Source organism: Heterodontus francisci, chromosome 1 (genome assembly GCF_036365525.1).
Source record: "Heterodontus francisci isolate sHetFra1 chromosome 1, sHetFra1.hap1, whole genome shotgun sequence".
Lineage (NCBI taxonomy): Eukaryota > Metazoa > Chordata > Chondrichthyes > Heterodontiformes > Heterodontidae > Heterodontus > Heterodontus francisci.
The window spans coordinates 134,119,084-134,139,188 of NC_090371.1; the positions used below are offsets into that span (position 1 = coordinate 134,119,084).

Genomic DNA, 20,105 nt, shown 5'->3' on the forward strand with positions numbered 1-20,105 from the left:
CTTTTTGCACTGCAACTGTATACTTTTCTGGTAATTTCTGTGCTTGTCACTAAAGGCTTGGTGTAGGCTTTTGCTTCGTTCCCTCGAGTGTTGTAACTTTACATCATCTTCAAGGAACTCTTAATCAGGCTCAATTTCCTTCAGTGGTTCAGAATAACCTTTAAGCTTTCAGCACTCGTAACTTGGGAATGAAGATTCATTTTGAGCAAATTATCATTTTGTTACTTGAATCTTGTTTGATTATTGTCCATAACAAATAATTGCCAGTCAGTAAATTTGGATAAATGGTTCAAAAATTACAGATTTCAAAATCAGGAAAGATTTTCTGTTCATGAACATAGCAAAATTGAGTTAGCATTTCTGTTTTGGGCACAATCAGGAAATGGCGCCCAAAATTGAATTGGTTGGGTTACAGTTCAGGTTCTCAATAACATTTGCATAATCCTGCAATGCAATAAAATGTAATTGTTTTCCTCTTTTCATGAAGAAATATTCCTTGATGTATTTGAGTGGTAATCTGGTACAGTTTTATTAATATAGTTGAAAATGGGTTTATGACTAATAATAAGCATTTGTAATAAAATAAGCACTCGGGACCATATAGTTAATTGTAACATAATTTAGTAAGGATTTAACAAGTATTTCTTTTAAATTAATGTATTAATTAGTGCTAGAAATGTCAGTTAGAGGGGTAAAGTGCTTCACCTGTGAGATGTGGGAGGTCCGTGACCCTTCCAGCGTTCCAGGTGACTACATCTGCAGGAAGTGTACCCAGTTGCAGCTCCTCACAGACCGCATGGATCGGTTGGAGCAGCAACTGGATGCACTTAGGAGCATGCAGGTGGCAGAAAGCGTCATAAACAGCAGTTTTAGAGAAGTGGTTACACCCAAGGTGCAGGCAGATAGATGGGTGACCGCTAGAAGGGACAGGCAGTCAGTGCAGGAATCCCCTGTGGCTATCCCCCTCTCTAACAAGTATACCGTTTTGGATACTGTTGGGGGGGATGGCCTATCAGGGGAAAACAACAGCAGCAGCCAGAGCAGTGTCACCACGGCTGGCACTGTTGTTCAGCAGGGAGGGACAAAGCGCAGAAGAGCAATAGTTATAGGGGATTCTATAGTCAGGGGCACAGATGGGCGCTCTGTGGACATGAAAGAGACTCCAGGATGGGATGTTGCCTCCCTGGTGCCAGGGTCAAGAATGTCTCTGAACGGACAGGGGGCATTCTGAAGGGAGAGGGTGAACAGCCTGAGGTTGTGGTACACATCAGTACCAACGACATAGGCAGGAAGAGTGACGAGGTCCTGCAGGGGGAGTTTAGGGAGTTAGGTAGAAAGTTAAAAGACTGAACCTCTAGGGTTGTAATCTCGCGATTACTCCCTGTGCCACGTGCCAGTGAGGCTAGAAATAGGAAGATAGTGCAGCTAAACACGTGGCTGAACAGCTGGTGTAGGAGGGAGGGTTTCAGATATCTGGATCATTGGGATCTCTTCCGGGACAGGTGGGACCTGTACAAGAAGGACAGGTTGCATCTAAACTAGAGGGGCACAAATATCCTGGCTGCGAGATTTGCTAGCATCACTCAGGAGGGTTTAAACTAGTGTGGCAGTGGGGTGGGAACCAGAGCAGTATGACTGCAGGTGAAATAACTGAGGGGGAACAAGTAAATAGGGCCAGTAAGACTAAGAGGAAGAGCAGGCAGGGAAATGTTGCTGAGCACAGCGGGACTGGTGGTCTGAAGTGCATTTGTTTCAATACAAGAAGTATAACAGGTAAGGCAGATGAACTTAGAGCTTGGATTAGTGCTTGGAACTATGGTATTACAGAGACATGGTTGAGGGAAGGACAGGTTTGACAGCTAAATGTTCCGGGATTTAGAAGCTTCAGGCGGGATAGAGGGGGATGTAAAAGGGGAGGGGGAGTTGCATTACTGGTTAAGGAGATTGTCACAGCTGTACTGCAGGAGGACACCTCGGAGGGGTCATGCAGCGAAGCAATATGGGTGGAGCTCAGGAATAGGAAGGGTGCAGTTACGATGTTCGGGGTTTATTACAGGCCTCCCAACAGCCAGCGGGAGGTAGAGGAGCAGATATGTAGACAGATTTTGGAAAGATGTAAAGGTAACAGGGTTGTAGTGGTGGGTGATTTTAACTTCCCCTATATTGACTGGGACTCACTTAGTGCAAAGGGCTTGGATGGGGCAGAATTTGTAAGGAGCATCCAGGAGAGCTTATTGAAACAATATGTAGATTGTCCAACTAGGGATGGGGCCGTACTGGACCTGGTATTGGGCAATGAGCTCGGCCAAGTGGTTGAAGTTTCAGTAGGGGAACATTTTGGGAACAGTGACCATAATTCCGTAAGTTTTAAGGTACTTGTGGATAAGGATAAGAGTAGTCCTCGGGTGAAGGTGCTAAATTAGGGGAAGGCTAATTATTACAATATTAGGCAGGAACTGAAGAATTTAGATTGGGGGCGGCTGTTTGAAGGTAAATCAACATCTGACATGTGGGAGTCTTTCAAACGTCAGTTGATTAGAATCCAGGACCGGCATGTTCCTGTGAGGAAGAAGGATACGTTTGGCAAGTTTCGGGAACCTTGGATAACGAGGGATATTGTGAGCCGAGTCAAAAAGAAAAAGGAAGCATTCATAAGGCTGGGAACAGACGAAGACCTTGAGGAATATAAAGAAAGTTGGAAGGAACTTATGCAAGGAGTCAGGAGGGCTAAAAGGGGTTATGAGAAGTCATTGGCAAACAGGATTAAGGAGAATCCCAAGGCTTTTTATATGTATATAAAGAGCAAGAGGGTAACCAGGGAAAGGGTTGGCCCACTCAAGGACAGAGGAGGGAATCTGTGTGGAGCCAGAGGAAATGGGTGAGGTACTAAATGAGTACGTTGCATCAGTATTCACCAAAGAGAAGGACTTGGTGGATGATGAGTCGAGGGAAGGGAGTGTAGGTAGTCTCAGTCATCTCGTTATCAAAAAGGAGGAGGTGTTGGGCGTCTTGCAAAGCATTAAGGTAGATAAGTCCCCAGGGCCAGATGGGACCAACCCCAAAATACTGAGGGAGGCAAGGGAAGAAATTGCTGGGGCCTTGACAGAAATCTTTGTATCCTCATTGGCTACAGGTGAGGTCCCAGAGGACTGGAGAATAGCCAATGTTGTTCCTTTGTTTAAGAAGGGTAGCAAGGATAATCCAGGAGATTATAGGCCGGTGAGCCTTATGTCAGTGGTAGGGAAATTATTAGAGAGGATTCTTTGGGACAGGATTTACTCCCATTTGGAAACAAATGAACTTATTAGCAAGAGGCAGCATGGTTTTGTGAAGGGGAGGTCATGTCTCACTAACTTGATTGAGTTTTTCGAGTAAGTGATGAAGATGATTGATGAAGGAAGGGCAGTGGATATTGTCTATATGGACTTCAGTGAAGCCTTTGACAAGGTCCCTCATGGCAGACTGGTACAAAAGGTGAAGTCACACGGGATCAGAGGTGAGCTGGCAAGATGGATACAGAACTGGCTCAGTCATAGAAGACAGAGGGTAGCAGTGGAAGGGTGCTTTTCTGAATGGAGGGCTGTGACTAGTGGTGTTCCACAAGGATCAGTGCTGGGACCTTTGCTGGTTGTAGTATATATAAATGATTTGGAGGAAAATGTAGCTGGTCTGGTTAGTAAGTTTGCGGACAACAAAGGTTGGTGGAGTTGCGGATAGTGATGAGGATTGTTAGAGGATACAGCAGGATATAGATCAGTTGGAGACTTGGGCGGAAAAATGGCAGATGGAGTTTAATCCGGACAAATGTGAGGTAATGCATTTTGGATGATCGAATACAGGTGGGAATTATACAGTAAATGGCAGAACCCTTAGGAGTATTGACAGGCAGAGAGATCTGGGCGTACAGGTCCACAGGTCACTGAAAGTGGCAACGCAGTTGAATAAGGTATTCAAGAAGGCATACGGCATGCTTGCCTTTATTGGTCGGGGCATAGAGTATAAAAATTGGCAAGTCATGCTGCAGCTGTACAGAACTTTAGTTAGGTCACACTTAGAATATTGCGTGCAATTCTGGTCGCCACACTACCAGAAGGACGTGGAGGCTTTGGAGAGGGTACAGAAGAGGTTTACCAGTATGTTGCCTGGTCTGGAGGGCATTAGCTATGAGGAGAGGCTGGATAAACCCGGATTGGTTACACTGGAAAGACGGAGGTAGAGGGGCAACATGATAGAGGTTTACAAAGTTATGAGTGGCATGGACAGAGTGGATAGTTAGAAACTTTTTCCCAGGGTGGAAGAGTCAGTTACTAGGGGACATAGGTTTAAGGTGCGAGGGGCAAAGTTTAGAGGGGATGTGCGAGGCAAGTTCTTTACACAGAGGGTGGTGAATGCCTGGAACTTGCTGCCGGGGGAGGTGGTGGAAGCAGATACGATAGCGACGTTTAAGAGGCATCTTGACAAATACATGAATAGGATGGGAATAGAAGGATATGGTCCCCGGAAGTGCAGAAGGTTTTAGTTTAGACAGGCATCAAGATCGGTGCAGGCTTGGAGGGCCGAATGGCCTGTTCCTGTGCTGTACTGTTCTTTATTCTTTGTTATTAAGTGTCCAGACCTCCACCTGTGAGTAACCAGATTTAAAATAATTGAAAATGGCTTTACAGAAACCTATGCTGAACCATTTAACACTTTCATTACAAGTAGTCGTTTGGTGGTACAGAACTTGAGAACTGCTGAAAATGGAGACATGTTGTTGAAACTTTTTGTCTTGTGCTCATCAGGACAATACGCAAGAATAACCAATGTAAGGGAAAACAACAACTTACATTGCATGAGAAGAGAGTGCTGATTGGTTGACAAGTGAACTCTGGTAGAGGCATTGCCATGGAGAATGCACCAGTTTATGTTGACTGACAGTTAATACCAAGTTTTGTTTGAAATTTAAACCAGGTAGCATGACTCTGGTCAAGGCATTGTCCTGAGGAATGAACCAGCGAATGGCTGTCATTTATTTTGTTTAGCTGAAACAGGCGCAATGTGTGTACATGTTCTTTCTGTCGGCAAAGAACAGGGTCCTGTGTATTAATAATGTTTTCCCTTACATTGGTTATTCTTGCATATTGTCCTGATGAGTGCAAGACGAAAAGCTTCGACAACATGTCTCTATTTTCAGCAACTTTCATTACATGGAAAATACAGGACAGGAGCAACCCATTCAGCCCAACTAATCTGTGCTGGTGCTTATACTCCACGCAAGTCTCCTCCTATTCCATTTATCCTAAAGGCCTGCTCGGGTCGGCAAATGAGCCCCGAGCCGAGCCCGGCAGAACCCCATCTGAGCCCGAGCCGGCCCGAGTCCTTCCATTTTTTCCCACGCCTGACCTGACCCGACCATCAGTTAACTTACCTCCCCTTTTTTCACTTTGTTCCTTACCTGCACAAGCTTAAAATAACTGTAACAAAACCGCTTTGAAAGTCCAAAAAGTAAATTAACATTAGAGTCACTTACCTGAGGTGGTGATAGAGTGTATCCGACCCGAGCCCGAATGCCGGACATGGAATTGCGACCTGACCCGCACCCGACACGTCGGGTTCGGGTCGGGAGCATGCCTTTAATCTATCCTATCTCAGCCTTTCAGCGTATCTTTCTGTTCCCTTTTCTGTAATGTAGACGTCTAGTTTCCTTTTTAAAGCACCTAAGCTACTTCCACATTCTAACCACTCTCTGAGTAAAGAAATTTCTCCTTATTTCTCGATTGGATTTATTATTAACTATCTTGTACTTATTTCAACACAAAAGCAAACTACTGCAGATGCTGGAAATCTGAAATAACAGTAAGTGATGAAAATAGTTGGTCTGGCAGCATATGTGGAAAGAGAAACAGAGTTAACAGGCTGGAATTTACTCTGCCAGCAGGGGTCCCAACAACAGGCCGGAAAGCAAGGGGTTATCCCACATTGGCCATTTGTCGGACCCTTGGCAGCATTCAGTGGCGAGCAGGCAATTAACTGCCCGCCATCAGGGACTGCCGTCCACTTTAAGGACGGCTACCCACTTCCAAGACCTGCCAGCCAATCAGTGGGCGATAGTTCCTCAGTCCCAGCAGCGCCACTGGGAACGGTTGCCACTGCTGGGACTGCAGATGGCAATGATGGTGAGCAGCACACAGGTAAGTGGGGTTAGGATTCGCCAGGGCCAAGTGGGCAGGCAAACCCCAGTGATCGGGTGGCATTGTGGTGAGCGAGGGGGAGGGTTGTGCTGCGAGAGCCCCACTATGGGTCAGAGTGGCTGAGTAGGAGGAATTGCACCCCCCTCCTCCCCAGAGCCCACTCGGACACCACCAAGTTTCACTTGGCGGTTTCTCCACGTGGTGGCAGGCTCCTCCGATGTTGACTAAATGCCAGCAGAGGTGGAAGGCAGCCCTTAAGTGGACCTTCATGGGTCACTTAAGTGGCTTAATTGGTCTCCCAGCGGACTTCCTGTCTGCCATGTTGCCCGTCGCAGGCAAAGTGGCATGGGGGCAGGGTAATGCTGTGCATACTGCCTGATGCCACCCCCCGCTCTTCTGTCTACCGTGCCCCCACCCCCCCCACCGGGCCTGCCTGCCACAGGCCCCTTAAAGTTTTAGCCAGCGTTTCAGGTTGATGGACCAGTTCTTGAACGGTCAACGACCTAAAATATTAACGCTGTTTCTCTTTCCACAGATGCTGCCAGACCTGCTGACTATGCAGCATTTTCTGTAATGTGTTTAAGGTCCCTAATTTTGGATTCTCCCATAAGTGGAAGCATTCCTTCCACATATGCCCTGTCCAGCCCATTCATAATTTTAAAGACTTCTAACAGGTCACCCCAAGTCATTTTTTTTTTTTAAAGAATAAAGATGAAACCTGTGTTTGCCAATAGCTGTAATCTCTCAGTCCTGGTATCATCCTTGTAAATCTTTCTTGCACTTTCTCCAGTGCTTCTATATCCTTTTTATAGTACAGAGGCCAGAACTGTGCACAGTACTCCATTGGTGTACCCTAGTCAGTTTTTTTAGGAAAGTAAATACTTCCTGATATGCAGTAATTTTTAAAACCTGCCTAACTAGTGCCTGTACACCTAAGAAAATGAACGCAATTTGTAGCGCCTTCCCTCACCAGTGCAATTAACAGATTGTCGCAATTTCAACCTAGGGTCATGACCTGGTCTATGCAATTTGAATCTTGAACCAACGGAAAAGATCACAGAACATGAATGTAAGCGGTTTGGGGTGTGACTCAGTCACGTTTGAAATTCGCTAATCTTTTACACTGGTTCGACCGATTGCATCTATTTGTGCTAATGTTGCTGCCTGAAACTCGATTCCCATGTTTACAATTTCACTACAAATAGTGACCAGATATAATCTTCCCATTCTGTGCCCACAAATAGCAAATAAAATTTAAGAACTTAGATGTCAACACTGATGAATGCGTAAACAGATTGTCAAATTTTGTTGTGGTTGTATCAGATGTTTCATTAAACTGTAATTTCATATCATTTTGATGATTAAATATTACAGCAAAGAATGAGTATTGCTAACTGGAATTTCAAATTAACACTAAACATAACAATAGAGACTTATTTTTAATGTTATGCCTGCATTATAAGCACACTATGTTGACATTGGCCCATCAGTAACACTGTATATAATTTTACTCAACAATCTATCATCAAATGTTTGGTAACAGACCTTGATATCTTGGTTTTATTTCCCCTAACTAGTTCAGTCATGTGGCTATCTGGGGCAGTATCGGAATGTGGGTGGTGTTTTTTGGAATCTACTCATCACTGTGGCCTGCAATTCCATTGGCTCCTGACATATCTGGAGAGGTACTTATTTTGATATTTATACTTAACGCCTACATTGGGGAAAAAACATCTTATGATGTCCAAGTGCACTGTCTGGTGTCTTTAATTTATGTTATGTTACAGTTGTCAGATTAATGTTTAATCATCCATCTGTGAAAGGATCTTATCCCATTTGCAAAATGACAAAAATGGATGTCATTTGAAGACTATGATAATCCAATTATGAAATGATCTCAAAAGTTGTGGAGTTAGCAACATATGCTTTTGGTGGAAATTAAGGTTATATTAAAGCCTTTGTCAAGGGTAAAAATGCACTAACTTTGACTCAGTGTTGGAATGTATAGAAGAGTATTACGTAAAATGTTATATTAAAATTTTCTGTTCTATTTTGCTGCAACCATTAAACTGCCATTTACCCAAGTTGCACTTTAATAAAGTAGATCAAATAATTTGTTTGTGGCAGAATATGTTCCAAACTTTTAGTCTCTATAGTTTTTGTCACATATGAGATTCCAATTAAAAGCTAGTTTCAATGTTAACAATTGTTTCTTGGATAACCGTAACGTGCGGTGTGGACCAGAGATCCCTGCTGTCTGCTATCTAAGCTGTTCTCAGCCAGAATGGTACAGTTTGACTTAATATTCAAGCCTAGGAAGAAAAAAAAGTTAGAGTAATCAGCAAGGGTTCCTGCTTCTGATTCCTATCCACTGACCTATGCTTAAATATATGTGTATACATCAGGAAGGTAACATATCTGTTAAGAGGGTAGTCATTTTGTACATTATCACAGAATGTTGCAAACTTCATGACATGATCCTAAAGTTCTTAATGTGTCTAAAGCAGTTAAAAGATGTGCTTTATATGGTGATTATTTTGAGAGAAAATTTGGGGCATGAATAATTAAGCTTTGACCTAGACATTTCTCCCAGTTACCAGATTTCCACTGAATCTTTTAACCTACTTTTATTCCTGTGCATTGCTTTCAAGTTATGCTAAAATCCTGCAGCTAAAGTTCTTCGCTCCTGATTGTACTTCTAATCATGTAAGATCCTATCTAATGACTTCACTGGCTTTGAGATGCTCAGGTCCTTGCAAATATAACTACTTTGTATCTTGATATTTCTAAGTAACTTAGACCAGTATGTGGTCACTATGATGTATAGATAACTAACATACAAAGTTGTTTGTTAAAAATTTAATATCACAAAGCACAGTGCAGATTGGGACAAAATCTGTAATAAAAACAAAAGATCAATATCATAACAGCTAGAAGTGAAAGTGTAAATAAGTGTTATGAAAGATGTGAAGTTTAAATAAATTGGTATGTACTTTGGCTGTAAAATATTTAGTGGAGTCAGCATTCTGATTCTATTACTGGTTTGTGACAGCTACAGGCATTGTATTACGCTAAAATAACATATACCAGACTCACCCTTGTCTTTTCAGTCTTGTTTAATGAAGTGCTTAGCTGTTTATTTACTGAATTCTGTTTGCAGATGATTGCATTGTGACTTGTTTTCATATTGTTGCATGCAAGAGATAATGTGAACAGCTTTTTAGAAGGGACAACATCTAAACCATTTAAATAATTGGCTACATTTGAAGTGAAATAAGTCAGTATTTTCAGTGAAATATTGCCTACTTACAATGTTTGCAATCTCTTCCACTCATTTTGCTAAATATCGATTTCACCAGAAAATTCTGAACTGTGCTGCCAAATTCTAAGATCTAATTTATAGATGTATGTCAGTATGTCTCTTGACAGATGAGGGAATTATTTTGTATTAACAGTATGGAGGACCATTAAATTAATTGTGTGCTACTTAATGTTTCAGCCTACACTATTATTTAGAAGCATAACACTTATTTAAACTTTTTTGTAAAGATATCTGATTAAACACAAGTGAAGCAAACCAGATATTCTTTTGACTCTATGTATATTTGATTCTCGACACTCCAGTCCTTGGAATTATCCAATATTTTTAGCAACTGAAGAAGCCCCTGTCTTTTATCTACTCAACATGACCAGACATTTATAAAGGGTGGTGAGTCTGATACAGGCATTATAATTTACTTAAACTATAAATTAAACTAACCAAAATACTTTTCAGAGAGCTCTTTCTCTAATAACATTAAATTCTCAAACTATGATTTTATTGAAAACCTGCTAATTCCAGTGATGAATGAGACGTGTGAAGAATTTTTTAAACTGTTAATTCCCTTTCATCGCAGCAGTGAATTAGAGGGAGAAGCTACATGCATAGGTGTGGAAAAAATGTTGACCCAGCCTAACCATCCTACTTACAAGTATGCCTCTTGTGGTTAATTATTCACTAACATTAGTAGTAGTTGTGGAGGAGAATAGTTCTGCTTCCCATGACTAAATTGGGAACAATTCCCTGAGGGAGGGAACGATAAAAGGATTAACATCAAAATCAAGGATAAAATTAACCATACCTTCAAACATTCTTCAAAAATCAATAACATGTATATTGAATCTTTTGTTGGTAATTGCAATACAAGTACAACATTTGCAGCTTCAGATATTTTATCCAAATTAACTTTACTCAATTATTAAAGCAGTACTTTACACATGAAAGTATAACCAACCCTGTTATAGTTTCAAACTCCATCTGCATCTGTACTTGGTCTTTTCTCTGTAGTGACCTTGGAGGACTCAGAAATCCATCCAAGATTTTAACAATGTCATAAAATGTTGTTTGTTCCAGAGATTTCAAATCTGGCAAAGCTAGAAACCCATGTCTGCTGTTTGTCATTTTCTTTAGTATAAATGACATACGTAATGTTTCACACTATTAGTGATCATCGAATCAATGAATTACATTTTGTTCTGAATACCTTTAGTTAGTTTTGATTTCTCTTCCTGTATGTGTACATTGCTTCCAGAATATATGGTACCTTACTGAAAATGTGAAAACGGGAATTTTGTACCAGTTCTGATAACATAGTTTATGTACGTGTGACATTCATGAAAGTGATCTCTTGGAAGTGAGGATTTCACCGAGTTTGTTGGTGTCTCAAGCTTTCAGGCTAAAGAATTATTCTCAGCATTACAAACATTAATGGATGTGGCTGTTTTTACTTTTTATGCTCAGTGTAAAGTAGTCCTCAGAACTAAGGCGTTCTTTGTCCTCAGTCACAAAGGAAATCAATGTGAAGATCTCAACCTGTGTACCACTGACCTTGCTTTTTATATTATCAACATTTCATTTAATGGTTTATTTAAATCTAGCTGCTAAAGAGTAAAATTTGCTCAAATTTGTACAGTGCCACTATTTTCCAAAATACCTGCAAATTTACCAGGTTAGAATTTAGTCATTCCATATGGCACACAAGGATGACTCGAATGTTTACTTGTTCAAGCTTGCAGGTTGGCATAATATGTGTTTTTAAAAATGCAGAACATTTTTCTCCCATCAAACTCCTTTTCCAGTCACAATAAGTAGGAATGAGGGCCAAGGACCAAAATACTCCCACTGACGCATTTGTATTTTATACTTAAGGTCTGAGTGAGCCATTTTTTTCAATTTTTAAATATCATGCTTCTGAATGCCATGTGGAGAAGTGTCAAATGCATTTGTTTACAATAGTCTGTGTGACACTTAAAAAAATGACTTGCTTACGAACTGAAATGTTTCAATATAAAATGATTTTTACTTACTTGAGTATGAAATTAAATTTACTTTCATTGTTGTGGATATGTTTTGAGGAAACTCCATGAAAAAATAAAAGCTAAACTCCTAATCTGAGCAGCTGTCATGTTGTATAGACTGCAGACTTCTTGTTTTCCCTCTGGGGCCTATTGGGCCTTCGAAACACCAAGCTTTGTGACTCTGATTTCTGATCCCTTGTGAATCCCCCTGGGAGCTACTTTTGTGACAGAATCTATTTGAAGGGGCTAAGGCCGAGAGAAGAAACTTGGCATGGGCCACAATTCTCTCACATTAGGAACAATTTGTAAACTACGCACAGAGGCAGCCGGGGCCTGTCCCCAGAACAGGCTGCTCCTGTTACCGGTGTTATTTGAAAAGGATCACTTTGCTGTTTCCCAGATGATTTGCCTGTGTGTGGAGGGATGTGAAAAGTTAGAAACAAAAATGGTTTCTACAGTGTCGGGGGTTGGGGGTGGTGGGGGAGCTTTTGTACAGAAAGGAAGGAAATACCTCTGGGATTTTATTTTTCCTTCGTACAAAATACAAAGAAGCTCTCTGTTTTCAATACGAATGTGAGCTTTAAATCTTTGAGCTTTGGATTACCACTGCAGTACAAAATCTGACAGCCTTTCAAATATAAAATAAAAAACTTTGCCTTTTTAATTCATTTTGATCATTTCTAAAGGCACTAAGATTTCAATAGCAGGTCCCAATTGTCCCCTCTTTACAACTGAAATTAGAATAGTGACAATTAACTCAGCAAGGACAAGTTCAACATTCCTCAGCTTAATCACCGAATAGAATCACCAGCTCGGTGTAGGCTGTATAAACGTAAACATCTTGCATTGTTTGTAAAATATACAGCTTTGACATCCAAAATGGCATGAAAAATGATTAATATATATTTTGTTGTCACTACAAGCCCAGTTTTGCTGACTGAGATTGTCAGATTTGTAAAATGAAAGTAAATTAGTACCTGCCCTGAAATGTTGCATGGGAATTGCAGGTAACTACTCTGATAACCCTTGTCAGAAAGTTTTTTCTTAAAAATCATTTTAATTGGTGTAACATTGGCGTTAAACAACAAGTTTGAAAATCTTAACTGTATTATGATTAGTGTCCAATAGAGATGCACAATAATTTAATGTCAAATGAATTTTAAGCACATACTCACCGCTTCCAATGTTAGAATGCACGCATATGCCAAATACTACTATGGTGAAATCCTTCTAGTATGTTACTTGTTTGAATACCTTAGTTCAATTTAGTGACCTTGCAGGCAAAAATGGTATAAAAGTGTTTTCTTACTAATTTTCTGTTAGTCTTTTCCCCCAATTTAATAAGAGAAAGCAAACTATGCATTTGTAATCGTTCTTAAAACATTGGTCGCAATTGAGGAAATTAAAATGGAAGCCAAACATGCAAAATATACAAATAGTAAAAATACTTCTCGATTAGGTCTGATTTGCATTGGTTTGTACGCAAGCAACCGCTTGCATTTGAAATTAATTAATGGATCTATTACTCAAAAGCTTGCAAGTCAAGAACAAATGGTAAGACATAAAGAAGTTGCAGGGAATGTCAGCACAAATGATCAAAGTCACATTACATAGGACTGAGCAATAGATTTTCCTATTAACATTTTTTAATTCTTTATTGCAATGTTAGTTTGAGTAGAAAAACCTAATAATGGTGCGAAGGTTGATGAGCAGAATTGATGTTTGAAAAAGTGACAGGCTCCTTTGGGTCTGAAAACACCTATGAGATAAATGGCCAGATGATCTGTTTTCGGGATGTTAGTTGAGGAATAAATGTTGATCGAGACACCTGGAGAACGCCCCTGATTTTCTACAAATAGTGTCTGAAATCTTTTACATCTGCCTGAAAAGGCCAACAGGGCAGTATTTTATGTTCTTCCCCCATGGCACGTTTGGAAGCGCAAGGGCATTTAAACAGGTGGGATGGTGGCTGGTGGGGACAGCTCCACCTTCCCGCCTCCACACCAGCTAAGTTTGTGGTGGGAAGGCCCGTGGACAGCCTTCCCGCCCCGCTGCCAATTGAGGCCCGAACAGGGCAATTAATGTCCAATTCAGAGTCTCTTGCCTCCGTCGCTGGTATTAACCAGTGGCGGGTTGCTTGTCTCTCAGAAGGGGTCCCTCAGTCAAAGGCACTCAGTGCCTGATCTAGTGATCCGGCATCGAGAAGAGGGGGCTGGATGAGAGTTACTCCCCTGCCTTTCCCCGCTACCCTCAACCCGTGAAACCCCTCTCTCCATATTAATTTACCTCTGGCCTGAGGATCACTCTGCGATCCACCTCCGGTGGTGTCCTTCCGGCAGCAGCCAATGCATCGCCAGTGATGCTGCTGAGCAAAAGAGCTGCCAGTCTCTGGCCAGCAACTCTCAGTGGGAGGGACTTCCCGCCCCCAGAGTCCTGATCCCAGGAAAGGCTTGCCAATGGCCTCTCAGGTGCCTAATTGGCTCGTCATTCAGTGGGCCTTCCCCAGAGAAGGCAACGTGGGTCTCTCGCTGGCTCTCCAGCCAGGGGCCAAGACCCCCGTCGAATCCATAAAATTCCCGTCAACGTCTTAATTTTAAACCCTCTTTGGAACAACAGCACCTTCTACAGTGCAGCACTCCCTCAGAACTGCACTGGAATGTCCTAGAATAGGGTTTAAACCTACAACCTTATGTCTCAGAGGCTACCACCCGAGGCTTTTACTAAAGATTATTAACAGGTTGTGATTTTCAAGTATTGGCTCTAGCTATGTATGTCTCTACATACATATTTTATTGATCTATACAAAGCCAAATTCAGCTGTAATTATTTAATAAATAATTTTAGTAATAATTCCATTATAAAAACAAAGTTGCTTGCTGGTTCTGCTACAGATACACCATTGTTAAACACTGCAGGTACTCATCAAATTTCTGAGTTTGTGATAGACCCTGAATGAAATCTGAGCTTTACTTTTGCTGAATATAAATATGCAATCAATATATTCACTAATTTATAAGTATTGACCCATTCCTACTCTCACAGTAAGAGGAGCACTGCTGAATTATACTGTGAGATTCCAACTCTTAACTATAGTACCTCAGGGCCAAATCTGTTCTTTCTGACTGCATAGAGTCTGGGTTCCTCTCCCCCCTCATCTGAACCATTGGATAAATTTGTTTTCCTCTCCCTCTCCTCTTCTTTCCTCTCCTCCACACCCCTCCTTCCAACCCCTCACCAAATTCTATGTTGTCACCCAGGCCACGGCACAGGTGAAAAAAAGACAAAACTTGATGTCCGCTGATCATCTTTATGTAGTTCTTACTTTGCCAGGCATAAACATTGTAGCTTTTTAACTCAAATGTACCAGCAAAACCTTCAGCAATGAGGTCATATGCACTAAACATGCTGGGATCTGAGATCCATTTAAACAATGAGAACAAAACAGAAAGGAAGAATTTGCATTTTTATAACATGTTACTTCATCCTGCAGACATCCAAATTGCTTCAACATCCAATGATTTGTTGAGGTATACTCACTGCTGTCATATAGGCAACAATGTAATAACAGAATCCAAGTTCTGATCAAGGGGCAACCTAGGTGTGACAAAGTTCTTTTAGATATTGGAAATAGTGGTCTGAATTATACCAGCCCTTTGGAGACGGGCTGGAAGGCAGGACGGCTTGTAAAATGATGGCGGAAATTGTTTGGAGGCAAGGCTGATGATTTCCCGCTGTCGTAGGATGTCAACGGCGGGACAGCAGCAGCACAGCAGCGGCACAGCTGCCTGCCAGCCGGAGGCAGGTGGACAATTAATGTAATTAATTGACCAATTAACGGCCACATCCTGCCCCCACCGGCATGTTACAAGTATTTCTATGGGCCCCATCGCGTGGGGAAATTGCCAGGTATATTGAAGTGGCATCCTCGTGGGTTCCCAGGGTGGGCCGCCTTTTATGGCCACTCCATGGCCCACGGAAGGGCCCCCACGGCACTGACTCTGCCACTGGAGGGCTCACCCCTCCGATCGCTGGGGCCTGCCTGCCTGGCCCCGGCATGTTAAAAGACAATTCTTGCCAGCCGCCCTGAGGTGCCCTCTTCTTCTCCCTGCAGCCTTAGCAGTGGCCACCTCTAACAGTAGCTCTGTCGAGCTGCTGGCTGCCTGAGAGGCAGGCTACCATCCTTAATTGGATGGCGGTCCGGCAGCAGCCTGCTAATTGGCCACCGCCTGTTTTTAAAAAAATCCCCACAACCCACCTGGGTGAGGCCACGCGGGCTCAGGACCCGCATTTGCTCCCAGCAGCAAGACCACCTACCTTTTGGAAAAATCCAGCCCAGTAAGTTTTGAGGATTTTTTCCTAGAGTTGTTTCTTATTTTTCTATGTGTTTGTTGTGCTATATATTACATTTTGGGAGGCTATAATGGGGTTTGTGCAAAAATATCTTTGCTATCAAAAGAGCTTTGAAAATTATTTTAAGTAATGTGATTCTTCCTTTTTTTGTGAATAGGAATTTGTTAAAGGAGTGAAATGTTTGTTTTTTTTATGGCTCACATTTCACATATATTAAAAAAGCACCCGATCAGCATGTTTCGTGCATTAGTAACCTGTGCCAGATGGAAAACTTTTAATTATGCATAGATACTTCATTACATAATCACATGAAAATGTGAAGTTATTTGTTTTATTGTGCAGTTTACTTAATGTTTAAACAGAGGTTATCTGTCAAATAATATATAGATATTCACCTTCAAAGAATATTTTAATTAATTAAGTCACATCTTTGTGAAGTCAAGTTAGTGCTTCCTTGCGTAAGATGGACAGTAAATAAGTGAAATAATAAGTATTTAGGCCTATGGATAGTTTCAGGAACTGGACAATTGTTCAGAAATAAAAGGAGAGCTAGTTGTTCAATGCCCCTAAAATAAACTATTCTAATTTCAAACCCTGCATTAATCTGAAGTAGGCTACAATTATAGATGCACCTTAATAAATGCAAATTTAAGTTCATGAGAATGGCAGAGTGGGTGTGCACTTTAAACACTGAGGTGACACTTTGGTTGCTGTCCACTGGGCAGTCTGTCTGTCCTGCCAGTTGAACATGCTGCCAATGCTAACATCTTCCCCACCTCCCCCACAACTGAGGTAAGGACATCTGAGCAGAGTTCTTTTCTTGGTTGATCGCCATACACCAAAGTCGTACGAATAAAACTGAATCCTCCAAACTGCTCTAAGCAAAATGATTATGAATAAGTATGTAAGACTACAGCTAGTTTCAGAAACATTGGGATTTATGGGGAAGGGGAGGAAAAGGAAGGAAATCTAGTCAATCAGTGGCCCTTAAAGAGGCCTTTTAAAAACACACACGTCACTCATCTGTGGGTCACAATGATTTAAATCATCCCATCATGTCTTAAATAAGTGAAAGAACCTGTAAGGTTTACTACAACCGTTCTTGTGCCTTAATAAAAGCAAATTAAAGTAATTATAATCCTGCCCTTGTGGGTTTTTTCATCAAAATAAAAAAATTGCACTTTTCACTCAAAACTTTTCACCCCACTCAAAAACCTTGCGAGACACATCTGTCAAATGTGTTTTGGTGTTTGTCTGGAACATAGATACACTTGGGTATCCCACACAGCTGAGATCTGAAAATTTACAGGCACTGTCAAGTTGAGCACATAATGATTAATTTGGTGACAATAATAGTTGGGAGGATACCAAATGCTAACTGAAGACTCAAGATTTTGAGAGAGAAAACCTGCTGTAGATCTATTATTTTATGATCAGGCATCATTTAAATCCATTCAGTGTACTATTTCACTTTGTGATGCCTTAAGGAGGGAAATGTAATTGGAATACATCTTAACTATATTGTCTTTAATTTTTGAATTTACCTTTAACATTTAGTTGCAAAACAAAAGTGAAGGAAATTTCTTGTAGAAGTAGAACTGCATGCATTTTGAAAGCTTCAAAATGTTGCATTTGGAATATTCATTTTACTTCAATTACCTTCTGTAATCCAACTCATTCTTCATGCATCTTACATGGTAGAAAAAGCTTTGTTTTGACTAGAGCTTTAACAGGCAGCAGAAGCATGTCATGTCATTCAAAAGTGAGAGCTATTTTTGTTGCATGGCACTTGATGACAGATATTGTCAGCCAGTCAAAAGCAGGGACAAATAAATATATATTTCAGACTTCAAATTTATTGTTTGTTATAGCACAAATTGTTTTCTAACAGGGAAGCAGATGTACAATTGACATATGATAGAAAAATCAAAACTGGAAATCTAAAATAAAAACAAAATACTGGAAATACACAGGTCCATCTACATCTCTAAAAAGAAAAATATGTTAACATTTCAAATGTGGACCTTCACAAGTGGAAATGGAAGATATCTAGCCTCTCTATGGGATACAGCAATGTAAAGGGGGGGAAATAACACACGAGTCAAGTACGATGACTTATGTCACAGAGGGGCAGCTAATGGGTTTAATATAGGAACATGGCCCTCAAGCTTGTTCTGCCATTCAGTTGCTAACAAAAAAAATCAATCTCGGTCTCAAATCTCAATCGGCCCACCATCCGCAGCCATTTGGGGGCAGAGAATTCAAGATTTCCGCTACTACTTGTGTTGGGGAGAAAATGCTTCCTGATTTCACTTCTGAGTGACATAACTCTATTTTTAAGATTATGCCCCCTTATTCTGGATTCCCCATCAGAGGGAAATAGTTTCTCTGTATCTACCCTATCAAATTCCTTCATCATATTAAGCATCTCAATTAGATTACCCCTCAACCTTCTGAACGCCAGGATGTACAAGCGTTTATGCAGCCTGTCTTCATAGTTTACGCTTTAAGCTTAGGGGAGGCGGTGGAGCAATAGTATTGTCGCTGGACTAGTAATCCAGAGACCCAGGATATTGCTCTGGGGACATGGGTTCAAATCCCACCACAGCAGAAGGTGGAATTTGAATTCAATTAATAAATCTGGAATTTAAAGCTAGTCTAATGATGGTCATGAAACCGTTGTCGATTGTTGTAAAAACCCATCTAGTTCACTAATGTCCTTTAGGGAAGGAAATCTGCTGTCCTTACCTGGTCTGGCCTACGTGTGACTCCAGACCCGCAACAATGTGGTTGACTCTTACATGCCCTGTGAAATGGCCTAGAAAGTCACTTAATTGTATCTAAGCGCTACAAAGACAATAAAAACCAGACGGACCACCCAGCATCGACATAAGCGCTGGAAACTACAATGGCACCCAGCCCTGTCGACCCTGCAAAGTCCTCCTTACTAACATATGGGGGCTTGTGCCAAAGTTGGGAGAGCTGTCCCACAGACAAGTCAAGCAACAGCCTGACATAGTCATACTCACGGAATCATACCTGACAGACAATGTCCCAGACACTGCCATCACCTGTCCCACCGGCAGGACAGACCCAGCAGAGATGGTGGCACAGTGGTATACAGTCGGGAGGGAGTTGCCGTTGGGGTCCTCAACATCAACTCCGGACCCCATGAAGTCTTATGGCATCAGGACAAACATGGGGAAGGAAACCTGCTGATTACCACCAACAGCCCTCCCTCAGCTGATGAGTCAGTACTCCTCCATGTTGAACACCACTTGGAGGAAGCGCTGAGGATGGCAAGGGCACAGAATGTACTTTGGGTGCGGGACTTCAATGTCCATCACCAAGAGTGGCTTGGTAGCACCACTACTGACCGAGCTGGCCAAGTCCTGCCTTCACATTGAGGGTACTCTCCATCATGTTCTGTGGCACTAACACCATGCTAATTGGGATAGATTTCGATCAGATCTAACAATGCAAAACTAGGCATCCATGAGGTGCTGTGGGCCATCAGCAGCAGCAGCAGAATTGTACTCAACCACAATCTGTAACCTCATGGCCCAGCATATCCCCCACTATACCGTTACCATCAAGCCAGGAGACCAGAGTGCAGGAGGGCATGCCCGGAGCAGCACCAGGCATACCTCAAAATGAGGTGTCAATCTGGTGAAGCTACAACACAGGACTGCTTGCGTGCCAAACTGTATAAGCAGCATGCGATACACAGAGCTAAGCAATCCCATAACCAATGGATCAGATCTAAACTCTGCAGTCCTGCCACATCCAGCTGTGAATGCTGGTGGATAATTAAGCAACTAACTGGAGGAGGTGGCTCCACAAATATCCCCATCCTCAATGATGGGGGAGCCCAGCACATCAGTACGAAAGATAAGGCTGAAGCATTTGCAACAATCTTCAGCCAGAAATGCCAAATTGAGAATCCATCTCTGCCTCCTCCTGAAGTCTCCAGCATCACAGATTCCAGACTTCAGCCAATTTGATTCACTCCACGTGATATCAAGAAACGACTGAAGGCACTGAATACTGCAAAGGCTATGGGCCCTGACAATATTCCGACAATAGTACTGAAAAGCTGTGCTCCAGAACTTGCCATGCCCTTAGCCAAGCTGTTCCAGTACAGCTGCAATATTGGCATCTATCCGGCAATGTGGAAAATTGCCCAGATATGTCCTGTCCACAAAAAGCAGGACAAGTCCAACCCGGCCAATTACTGCCCCATCAGTC

General features: G+C 41.8%; 1 protein-coding gene across 4 annotated transcripts in view; it reads left to right on the top strand.

The window, feature by feature from the left end:
* The window catches only part of atp8a1 (ATPase phospholipid transporting 8A1), a 522,190-nt gene that overhangs the window by 472,557 nt on the left and 29,528 nt on the right, over positions 1 to 20,105 (top strand). For all 4 annotated transcript variants that reach the window (XM_068036156.1, XM_068036147.1, XM_068036163.1 and 1 more), the window contains one exon: positions 7,748 to 7,855. In XM_068036156.1, coding sequence (XP_067892257.1) covers positions 7,748 to 7,855 — 108 coding nt within the window. The remainder of the gene's footprint in view (positions 1 to 7,747; positions 7,856 to 20,105) is intronic.